The 12,255-nt window shown below is 43.1% G+C and overlaps 2 protein-coding genes across 2 annotated transcripts in view; both read right to left on the bottom strand.

Moving 5' to 3' along the window:
• LOC134318599 (dematin-like) overlaps nt 1–4,706 on the bottom strand; it is a 33,616-nt gene extending 28,910 nt beyond the window's left edge. The window contains exon 1 of the mRNA XM_062999600.1: nt 4,587–4,706. The gene's annotated coding sequence lies outside the window, so the exon portion shown is untranslated. The remainder of the gene's footprint in view (nt 1–4,586) is intronic.
• Nucleotides 4,707–7,347: 2,641 nt separating this feature from the next.
• Nucleotides 7,348–11,923, bottom strand: rsph14 (radial spoke head 14 homolog). The gene is made up of 7 exons (XM_062999546.1): nt 11,848–11,923; nt 10,974–11,205; nt 8,884–8,986; nt 8,618–8,736; nt 8,312–8,537; nt 7,948–8,084; nt 7,348–7,722 (listed from the first exon to the last, which is right to left on the bottom strand). Exons 1-7 carry the CDS (start codon nt 11,896–11,898, stop codon nt 7,484–7,486), a joined length of 1,107 nt encoding a protein of 368 aa, XP_062855616.1. The 5' UTR covers nt 11,899–11,923; the 3' UTR covers nt 7,348–7,483.
• Between the last annotated feature and the right edge of the window lie 332 nt (nt 11,924–12,255).

Genomic DNA, 12,255 nt, shown 5'->3' with positions numbered 1-12,255 from the left:
ACCTTTCTCACACAATCACCCCCTTCAAACACACATCCTACAGGGCTTCTTGTTTTATTAGCTCACTCACTCACTCAGTTTTGTTAATAAGCAATATTGAGCTACCTGATGAATTACAGGAGCACAGATTGCTGTTAGCAAGTAGTCAGAGGAACATCTATACAGGCTTAATTAACCTGTAGTCAATTTATATTAATTACACACCTCTAAAATAAAGAATATCTAACATCTCAAACATCTAACACTTCATGTGTAAACACCTTCCTCCATAAACCCTTTTAAATGTCTGTGCATCAACATCTACACATCCATCACTATCTATCCACCCATTAATCCATCCGTTCATTCATCCAACCCTCCGCTGCCATCAAGTCTTACACACGGTACGTCTTGTGAGATCGGTCAATATGCCTATTAACTCTATATGTGTTTAGTGGGATTGAAAATACAGCTCTGTGCAGACCAGTGGCGTTACATATCCATGCTTCATGCTGAAACAGGATAGAGCCTTCCCTAAACTGCTGCCACAAAGCTGGAGGGAAATAATTGATTTTATGGCTGGGGCTGAAACTCACTAAGGGCTGTCTATAAAGTTTTGATCACACGGTGTATATGTCTCAAGTAAATCCACCCATCCAGCCACATATCCATCCATTCATCCATAAACAGAGAAGTTTGTGTTTTCATCTCTCTTCTGAGCATGCTTGGACGTACAGTAGCAACACGGGTCTTTTTAGCTCATCCCGTCTCACCCTGCAGATCTACATCCCTGCATAATTCAGCTCCTATAATCTGGATGGATGTTCCACGTCATGCCGGCTTTTTCATCTCAGTTCTCTTTAACTTGCAGCTGTTTGGGTGTAAATTAGAGACGCTAGATTGGATCAACTGCTTTCAGCCCAGCTCTGGATTAACACCTTCGCCAGTTTGCTATACTGGTTTACCAGCCAGCGTGATGAAAACGGTGCATCACAGGCTAACACAGAGTCCGTCTGACCTTTAGAAGTAGATTGAAGTGGTAAGTGCATCACACTGCAGTCGTGTTCGGCTGTGGATAACGACCTCACACGTGTGTGTATTATATCACCCGTCAGTGATGTGATTAAGCAGCAGCAGGGTAGAACTTAGAAAGCTGCATCCAAAACTGCACCCATTAAATCAGAATCATATTTTGAAGAGTCATACTTTGATTCTAGATTAGACTGCAATCCAACTTGGAATCTACTTATTTCACGTCTTTCTGCTAACTCTGCTAACGTGACGGCCTTTTTCTGGAGCAGACCCACCTGTAAATCCACAGAGCTTGGTGGTGTTGGGTTGCCACTCATCCAGTGCCATCCCTAGCTTGTTTTCAGGGTTCCTCATCTTTCCTCTTATGATCGAGATCTTTCCGCTACTGTTTGTTTGTTTGATTCTGTTATTTTGGCCATTGCTTTATTTATTTTACTATTACCTTAGTACAGGGGTTGGACAAAATAACTGAAACACCTGTCATTTTAGTGTGGGAGGTTTCATGGCTAAACTGGACCAGTCTGGTGGCCAATCTTCATTAATTGCACATTGCACCAGTAAGAGCAGAGTGTGAAGGTTCAATTAGCAGGGTAAGAGCACAGTTTTGCTCAAAATATTGCAATGCACACAACATTATGGGTGACATACCAGAGTTCAAAAGAGGACAAATTGTTGGTGCACGTCTTGCTGGCGCATCTGTGACCAAGACAGCAAGTCTTTGTGATGTATCAAGAGCCACGGTATCCAGGGTAATGTCAGCATACCACCAAGAAGGACAAACCACATCCAACAGGATTAACTGTGGACGCAAGAGGAAGCTGTCTGAAAGGGATGTTCGGGTGCTAACCCGGATTGTATCCAAAAAACATAAAACCACGGCTGCCCAAATCACGGCAGAATTAAATGTGCACCTCAACTCTCCTGTTTCCACCAGAACTGTCCGTCGGAGCTCCACAGGGTCAATATACACGGCCGGGCTGCTATAGCCAAACCTTTGGTCACTCGTGCCGATGCCAAACGTCGGTTTCAATGGTGCAAGGAGCACAAATCTTGGGCTGTGGACAATGTGAAACATGTATTGTTCTCTGATGAGTCCACCTTTACTGTTTTCCCCACATCCGGGAGAGTTACGGTGTGGAGAAGCCCCAAAGAAGCGTACCACCCAGACTGTTGCATGCCCAGAGTGAAGCATGGGGGTGGATCAGTGATGGTTTGGGCTGCCATATCATGGCATTCCCTTGGCCCAATACTTGTGCTAGATGGGCGCGTCACTGCCAAGGACTACCGAACCATTCTGGAGGACCATGTGCATCCAATGGCGGTGCCGTGTATCAGGATGACAATGCACCAATACACACAGCAAGACTGGTGAAAGATTGGTTTGATGAACATGAAAGTGAAGTTGAACATCTCCCATGGCCTGCACAGTCACCAGATCTAAATATTATTGAGCCACTTTGGGGTGTTTTGGAGAAGCGAGTCAGGAAACGTTTTCCTCCACCAGCATCACGTAGTAACCTGGCCACTATCCTGCAAGAAGAATGGCTTAAAATCCCTCTGACCACTGTGCAGGACTTGTATATGTCATTTCCAAGACGAATTGACGCTGTATTGGCCGCAAAAGGAGGCCCTACACCATACTAATAAATTATTGTGGTCTAAAACCAGGTGTTTCAGTTATTTTGTCCAACCCCTGTAGTTTGTGGCTATTTTTGGGTAGGGCAGTATTGCTCTACCTTGGTCAAGCATCCTGCACTTGGGTTCATTTTCAATTCTTGCAGGTGTGGAGCTTCATCTCACACTTCAGATGCTGCTTTGAGGGTGCAGAAGGTGGACTAACTGCTTGTAATCACTATTACAATCACAGCTGTACTGGTGAGTATATCACACCATGCAGCACCATGAAGCTTTAGTCATTTGCACCTTTGCTGCTATGAATTGGGACCCTGTACAGGGTGTTCCTGCCCTGTGTCGAGTGTTTCCATCCAAGAAGGATGAGCCCTGCTGAGTCTGGTTCCTCTCAAGGTTTCTTCCTTTTTCCTTGCCACTGTCGCCCTTGGCTTGCTCAACAGGGGTTTCTGTATCTGTTGGTCCTGGATTTTGTAAAGCTGCTTTGAGACAATGTCTACTGTAAAAAGCGCTATATAAATAAATGTGACTTGACTTGTTTCCAGTGGAACTGTGGAGGTTTACGGATGAGGTAAGGGAGAACATGTTCAGGACAGACTAAGACGGAGACGAATGATCCGCCGAAAGACTAATAAGATACATGAGCCAACTAACAAAGTTTCAAAGAGGCCAAAGAGTTTCAATGGGCACAAACCTAAAAGTCATAGTTGTGAGAACCTAGTACAACAATCAGCATCGTCAAAGAGGAACAGTTGGTGGAAGCTCACTTGACATGGTCCTTACCAAAATACCACAACAGAAGCACCAAACATACCCACATCATTAAACAAACCAGTTTATAATCCAGTCTTAAAATTAAAATCTGCACATCAGAAGCCACATAAAGCTGAAATTCATTCTAAATTAATACACAAAGATTCAGAAGTTTGTTTTAAGGGCCACAAAAGTTGCACCAAATGTTTGTTTGTTTGTTTATTAGGATTTTAACGTCATGTTTTACACTTTGGTTACATTCATGACAGGAACGGTAGTTACTCATTACACAAGGTTATATATTGAACACAGTCATGGACAATTTAGTATCTCCAGTTCACCTCACTTGCATGTTTTTGGACTGTGGGAGTAAACCCACGCAGACTCAGGGAGAACATGCAAACTCCACACAGAAAGGCCCCGGACCGCCCCACCTGGGGATCGAACCCGGGACCTTCTTGCTGTGAGGCGACAGTGCTACCGACCGAGCCACCCTAAACGGTTCTTTATAGTGAAGGACTGTACGGCAACTACCTGGTGGAAATCGTCAGGTCCTGTGACGATTTCAAAGGCTCAGGTGCACCCTATGGTGCAAGCACTCAATCTGATAAGCTTGACCAAGCTAGACAGTTGTAGCCTAGCAGTTAAGGTACTGGACTAGTGAGCAGAAGGTTCCTGGTTCAAACCCCACCACTGCCAGGTTGCCACTGTTGGGCCCTTGAGCAAGGCCCTTGGTCACTTAGGATAAAAGCGTCTGCTAAATGCTGAAAATGTAAATGTAGGACATAATCCATTTGTGTATAATGCTAAATTTATTTAAGTTTTGTGGACTTTCCTGATCCCTGAAGGAACTGGACCGGTTTTAAGGTGGATTTAAGGTGTTCTGAATTGATACGTTGGAAATCCTTGTAATCACCCTGGAATAAAGCCACTGTTCCACATACCTGCTGATGTTAGAGATGATTTCATAGAGAAACTGTGGAATGAAGCTAAAAGACGGACTGAAACACAAATATTACGTCTTAATCAGGAGGTTCTGAGCTCGATCAGCAAACAGACATTATAAAACAGGATAAATAAGTCGTACCGAGGGACATTTCGAGATAAACAGTCGGTTCATGACACGATATTAAATACAGTAACGCGAAAAGCCACTTAAACAGCGAACAAATCGATTCAGTCTGTTTTCTTACCTGTTTAATACCGTGATATCGACAAACCGATCCGAATCTACCGAATAATCCCGGTACCGAAGCGAATTTTTCAGCGAACAGTTTGTACATCGGATCATGAACAGCCGTTGGCCGCGCGAGATCGCATCTCCTGTGCGCGTGCTGCTGCGCGCGGACTGATAACGGAATCCGCGCGTGCCGCTGAGAACCACGCGCGCGAACAAGACGGGCAGCAGGGGGGGGGGGGGGCGGGGCCACCTCAGATAGGACGCTGGAACACGTTTGCAAGTCACCCCACCAAAAATGTGCATGTCGATGCATGTTCTGCAGCACCGGTGCATGTGGGGGCCGGTCAGCATAGAGATCGTTATGACCAGACCACCTGGGTTGGAAGCGGGTCCTGGGTGGTCCGAGGACTGACAGGTTGTTGGGCGGCCAAGACTCATTGATTCCAGATGACATGAAGGCTGTGGAGTCTGGTATGGACCAGCGGTAGAGCTACCGTGGTTCAGACTGGTAACAGCCTGGTACCAGATACCACAGGAGTCCTTCAGATGTCTTGTGGAGTCCATGTCTATGCAGGTCTTAACTGTTTTGATAACAGATCTGAGGTGGGCGGTCCTAAAGTTTTGGCTTATCACTGTATGTGTATGCATATACACCGATTACATATAACATTATGACCACCTTCCTAATATTTTGTTGGTCCGCCTTTTTTGTTTATGCTTTTTCTCCCCCTTTAGCGCGTCCAATTGCCCAATTGCATCATGCTTCCTCTCCGCCTATGCCGATCTCCGCTCTAACCGAGGAGATTGAAGCTAACCCACGCCCCCTCCGACACGTGGGCAGCAAGCGTATGTATCTTATCACCCACACATTTACGAGTGTTGTGCCACCTAGCGTTGTGTACGGAGAGACACACCCTAAGAGCACTCAAGTTCAAGTTTCAAGTTTCAAGTTTATTTGTCATTTGTACAAATGTTAGCAGCAGTTGTACGTTGAAATGTGTGTTGGGAGGCTCGGGAACTCTACGAGTGTGCTATAATAAAGTACAAATAAGATAAAAGTACAAGTACAAATAAAAATACAAATAAGATAACAATATAATAAACAGTCTTTTAAAAGTATATAATATATAAACAAGGAAGAAAAATATAGAAAAATATATTGCATTTAAAGTGCAAATTTGCATTGTAACAAAGTGAAAATTGCAGTAAATGTAAACATTGACCCATAATAGACATTGCAGGCGTTATGGATATCTCACAGACAAGATTAATAATGGCTGTTAATAATGCTAATAGTAATAATAAAAATACTGATGATAATAATAATAATACTGCAGGATAGATTGAAGTTCAGATTGCCACATCATGTTTTGAAGTAATGTGGTATTAATATTAATATTGCACATGCCCAAAGTGTGAGTGTTATGAAATGTGAGTGTTGATGAGTAACTGAAAAAGGGGTGAGTTATTATTATGCATTGTTTAGCATTCTGATGGCTTGTAGGAAAAAGCTGTTCTTTAGCCTACTGGTCCTGGCTTTTATGCTGCTTTTACTCTTTCCTCATCTCTGTGAAGGCGCCTCTAATCAGCCAGCAGAGGTCGTAATTGCACCAGTCTGACAGAGAGAGACCCCATCCGACTTAGTCCCGCCCATCTGAACAACAGGCCAATCGTTGTTCATGTGGCCGCTCATCCTCAGCCGGCAAGGCAGAACTGAGGTTCGATATGATGTATTCGAGATTTCAGCTCTGGTTGCAGCGTGTGTTTTTGGTCCGCCTTTTGAAGCTATACCTGTCCTAACCAGTCGAGGCATGGACTCTGACACCTTTCTATCAGAACCAGCATGAACTTCTTCAGCAGTTTGAGTTACAGTAGCTCGTCTGTTGGATCGGACCACACGGTCCAGCCTTCGCTCCCCACGTGCATCAATGAACCTCGGTCGCCCATGACCCTGTTGCCGGTTTACCACTGTTCCTTCCTTGGACCACTTTTGATAGATACTGACCACTGCACACCGGGACACACCCCACAAGAGCTGCAGTTTTGGAGATGCTCTGACCCAGTTGTGTCAAACTCGCTCAGATCCTCACGCTCGCCCATTTTTCCTGCTTCTAACATCAACATTGAGGATAAAATGTTCACTTGCTGTCTAATATATCTAATCAGTGTTATTCACTTCACCTTTCAGTGCTCATAATGTTATGCCTGGTCGGGGTATATTACCAAAAGTATGTAGACACCCTACACTAATAGGTTTGGCTATTTCAGTTTCATCCACGGATACACAAGTGGCAGGTCCGGTCAGACAGAATGGGGTGACAATGGTGCAGTGAGTAATGCTTTCACCTCTCAGCAAGAAGGTCCTGGGTCTGACTCCCCAGCTGGGCAACTAGGGTCCTTTCTGTGTCAAATTTGCATGTTCTCCCTGTGTCTGTATGGGTTTCTTTACACAGTCCAAATACATGCAGTCAGGCCAATTGAAACTACTAAAAACCAGTGTGTGTGAGTGTGTGTGTTTGCCCTGTTATGGACTAGTGAACTGTCTGGAGTGTATCCTACCTTTCGGCCAATAAACCAGGCCCACTGCAACCCTGACCAGGATAACATGGTGGTAAAACAGACAATGAATGAATGTATTAAATGAATGCATTTAGGACGGAGTATTCTGAACGGAGCTGTTAATTCTGTCGGTAGGTTTATGCAGGATCTTTATGAACATTTCTGCTTAATGAAAGCACTTAAATAAAGTGTTTTAAAGAAAGTAAAATGTGAAATACACACAACAATTCAGATTTTATTTGATTATTTCATCCAATCGTTATTGGTGTTAACATGCTGACTGGTCTTGAAACCAGCAAGCTAAAGAATCCTCCAGTATGAAGCAGATCCGTCCGCCTCGTCCTCTGGTTCTCAGGGTTTCCAGGTGATGACCTGGATGGCAGTGGCTGCAGCTTTCTGGACGACAGAGGCCGGGTGGTTCAGGCGTGTTTCCAGTCGTGGCACGTGGTCACGTAGTTTATCCCTGGCGTTCGGAGCGTGTGCCAGGCAGGTGAGGGCACGCAGGGCATTGGTGCACGATGGTACATCGTCACTGTCCACCAGGCGCAACAAAGGAGGGATGGCGCCAGCTTCCAGAGCCTGGTATTTACCTACAGAATGTATATAAATATATACAGTATATAAATATATAGATGTAAATACGATAAGTATTGGGACACCCCTTTAATTTTTAAATCACAGGTGTAATAAATCAGTTATATAATATAAAGGAAATTATATGCTGCCTACTTTGCAGCAAAAGTCTAGGAAAGGCCATTTTCTGTTCCAGTGTGTGTGTGTGTGTGTGTGTGTGTGTGTGTGTGTGTGTGTATGACCTCGGGTGATGATGGTGATGTACATGATGGCACCAGCAGCGTTGGCTCTGACATTTGGATCCCCATCAGAAAGCAGCTTCACTAGCACGGGAACGACCTCCTCCTCACACACCCTCACCTTCCCCTCGGCTGGGACACTGAGGAAGAAAAGAGGGGCGACGTGGGGACTCCTTATATTTAAGCATTTAATTAAACATTCATGGGTTATTAATCAAGTTCGTTAAGCTCGTAGCATTTCATAGGAACCATCCGATCCACCAGAGAGCAGCGTAGCTACAGGATGTAAACATGAAGACACCCCTGGTCATACGGGGCCCTACAACATCAGGCTACACGTGAGGTAACAGCGGGCAGTACAACCCACCTGATGGCCATCATGGCAGAAGCAGCTGCGCAGCGTATTTGTACGGACGGGTGGGTCAGCTGTTCTTTCAGGACAGGAATGGCATCACTGGTCAGTGCGGGCATGGCATCCAGTCGCATGCAGCAGGTCAGTGTGGAGAGAACGAGCTCCCGGATGTCCTCACGCTCCACTGGGACCTTTGTCACCAGTCTGGGTACGAGTCCCATGGACACCATGCTCGCCGCGCCTACAGGGAGGGACCAGAGCAGAAGGGAATCTACGGTCACTCCTGTCCTGTGTTACGTGAGATGGTACGGTGATGCTCACCTGCTGGAAACTCAGCCAGCATCTTCAGCGTTCGGTGGACGTTCGTCCGGCAGGAATCCACCGGCTCGTCCAGCAGCTCTGAGAGAGAACTGAGCAGATCACACTGTAGAAAAGCCTCCCTGTGAACACACACACATGAACCCCGTGTTAGATACAAGTTGGTTCCTTCTTGAGCATCTTGAGCTGAAGAACAAATTCCGTTTCACAGCTGTTGTACATCATGACATACAAACCAGTTCTTAAAGACTCATCTGATCTGATCTGACCTGCCCATGCTGTGTAAGGACAGCAGGTAGAGCACTTGTGTAGTTTTTATCCTAATGGAGTCGTTCTCATCCTTCAGCAACACCTTCAGACTGTCCAGACAACCTAAACATCACGAGAGACAAAGTGAAATGTTAAAGAAGCCATAGTATTAATGAAATAGTACCATCCCAATGCCTTGGGTTAAACTTTGTACAGATAGAACTGGTTTCTGGAGGAGGAAAGTCTGAACTGGGAGTCATTGTCTAAAAATATTCAGAAAGTATAATGTGTGTGAGAGGAGGTGTGTGTGAGCAGCGTGGGTGTCGTGTGTGCAGCCGAGGTTGTGAGGTTTTCAATAGGACATTAAATGTGGAGACGAATAATAAACGTTTGGTTATAATACACATTACTATGTGCTTTATTTTCTCTTTTCCATCACAACCAAACATTACAATCGTGTGATATGTTTACAGGAGCATAAAACAACAGATTTGTATTTTGCCTCATTGGAACCATGCCGACAGCACAAAACGGCTGCATCTTTTCATCTGCTCGCAACGGAGTCTCAGAGAGAGCTGCATCACGTTCTGAGAGACACGCTAAGCTCCTCGGATCAACCGTTGCTAGTGTAGGAGCATCGAGCAGACAGCAGAAGCCGCAATTGTGCAGCAACAATAAATGTTCAAGCTCTCACTTACAATGATCTGCTGATCAGAAATATTGGATACGTTTGAAGTCCATTTACGTCTGGCGCACCCTAGTGGTCAAGTGATAAAGTGAGCAATTCATGTTAGTTTTGGATTATGTTTTCAACTTCTCAGAGAAGAAAATATAATAAAATAAAATAACAAAGTAAAAGTAAACTAAAATAACAAATTTAATGTGTAAAATAATTTTTCATCAATAATAGAATTTGGGCTGAATGCATCATTAGTGACTTGTTAGCAGAGATGGGGACTTCAGACACACAGCAACTTCAGATATATATATATTGATTCGACATCATTCTGATCGTGTCATTTTCTGCTCTCTGATAACGCTCTAACTGCATAGTGCACAGTAACAGATAATGTGAGGTAATGTTTACTTCACATTCTGGAAAAGTTTGGAGGTTTTTAATTATAAGTACATTTGTAAAATAACGGATTCTATTCCTAATGGGACACACGCTTATAAATGTAATAGCATCTGGAAGAACAGAAGCTAAGGTAAGCAGTATTATGGATATTTTGCTGTGTTTGGGATTTTGGCCGCTGCGCCGTGATTTGCAATGAAAACAAAACGTTTAACTGGTACCTAGGAAAGTAAAGGCACGAAGTAAAACGGCTAAATACACTCGCTAATCTGTTGTTGTTTTTTATATGAATTTACAGATTATTTGTTTATTTTTACGCTACATTTCCAATATATGTTTTGTGAATATTATATTGACTCGGACTCTAGTCTAAAGACTCGTGACTCGACTTTTGAACATCTCTGCTTGTTAGTATCTAAAGTGCTACCCAAAACAATCAAGTAACCAAAACTTGTTGTAAGGTTAATGTAACCAGTAAGCAGCGTAGGCTCATAGCCACCAGTTTGGTGAAAAATCATAAAAATCTCTAAATTCTCTAAATCCTCCCACACTAGAATAAAACAGGACAGCCGGGGCAGCCAGAACAGCTTCTGTGGGTCAAAAGTCCAATTCAGAAATCCTACGCAGTTTGTTCTTTTGTGCTAATGTACATGCAAATTAGTTTCTCTTAAAATAGTATATTGAAAGATTTAAATCAGTCAGTTAGATCACAGAAAATGTACAGCTTATTTCTAGAATACATGCAGAGACAGAGCAGGTGAGGTGGCACCAGCTTTCTCAACAGATGATTGGGTAAATCTAACTGACCTGGGTGCCACTGGGGTCACCCCTGTAGCTCAGTGACTGCATTTATCATAGAACTGATGTAGATACATCATGTTATTTATTGTTTATTGTAATTATTGATTGACACAGTTTGATTTTAAAATATTACAAAGGATTTAAATGTAACTCTGTGATGAACGTAGTATAAAAATTGTTCTAAAATAAAACCCTTTAAATAGGCTAAATTGTTTTAACTGTAACTTTCCTTACCATAGTGCAGGGTTTCGTAGGCTCGCTCCGGGTCATGAAGCAGGTCACAGAGGGCACACAGCGCTGCATGGCGGACCCACTGATCCTCCTCACACAGCTCCCTCGCCAACCTCGGCAGGGCACGGTTACCAAACGCCACTGGGGCTTGAGTCGGATCTATCAGTGGCGGCAGTCGCTCAGAAATCCGTGTACCAGCCATCAGCCTCCTACTGAAGAACCTCTCTGAGTTGTACTGTAATATTTTATAACATTGTATTTGTTTAAATCTGGTTTGGTTTTGCTATTACTAACTAAGCAAAACTTCACACACAAAGACTTAGAATTTGTTGAGTTTTGACTCATGAATTTATATCCAATATTTATTTGAGAGGTAAAAGGAAACTGGAGCATCTGGATGAAAACTCAGCCGGACACAGAGAGCATGCAAAAGACTGGGGACTAAGCCTTTAGGCCCCATGTTACTGTGCATCACCAACACTACCAGCATCAACACTGTCCTATAATTTGTTTTATTGTCATTTTGAAATTAAATAAAATACATTTAATACAGCAACACTTTTGTTTTGCACTGGGGACCATAAAATCCAAGATACACAAATAAAGCAGAATATTCCTGCACCAGTCAGTTCAGAATTCAGTTAGAAATGTTAAAAGGTTAAACTGGTTTGTGTTAAACTGGTTATTATGGATCCTGACACAAAACCACTTTGGGATGGCAACTGTAAACAAGATCTCTCAAGTCATAATGCAAACTCACAATTTATAACCTGTTATACAGAAATAACTTTATTAATAATAAGCAAATATTATCTGAATCATCCAAAATCGATATACATTAATATACCAACAATAAAAATAAGCAAACACAGCCTACCGCTTCCAAATAAGCGTCGTGCTGTTTATCGTTGCTAGGTAACAGGTGCATTCTAGTGCTTCGCAACAGTGCAAAAATAATAAAACGTAAAATATACAAAGCTTGTACAGCCGGCTTTCAACGTACTGTTGGTTTATTTAACGTTTTATTGTCGATTTCCGAATTATAAACTGTGCCCTAATATGTTTTCTATATATTTATATATTTATTTTGGTTTTAGATACGTATTGTAGTCCTGATCAGTTTTCTGAAAACTACATTACCCATAAACACCCGCTCTCTAGTTTGTCAAGCGTTAGCACATTGCTAACGAACTTCTGGGACTGCTTCCATTATACTGTATATTGCTCATTTGTAGAAGCCAAAATTAACAATATATAACAATATATAAACATTTATTCTCTTAGA

This window comes from Trichomycterus rosablanca, chromosome 7 (assembly GCF_030014385.1).
Source record: "Trichomycterus rosablanca isolate fTriRos1 chromosome 7, fTriRos1.hap1, whole genome shotgun sequence".
Lineage (NCBI taxonomy): Eukaryota > Metazoa > Chordata > Actinopteri > Siluriformes > Trichomycteridae > Trichomycterus > Trichomycterus rosablanca.
Note: the sequence above shows the minus strand (reverse complement) of the source record. Positions and strands in the feature narration are given on the sequence as shown.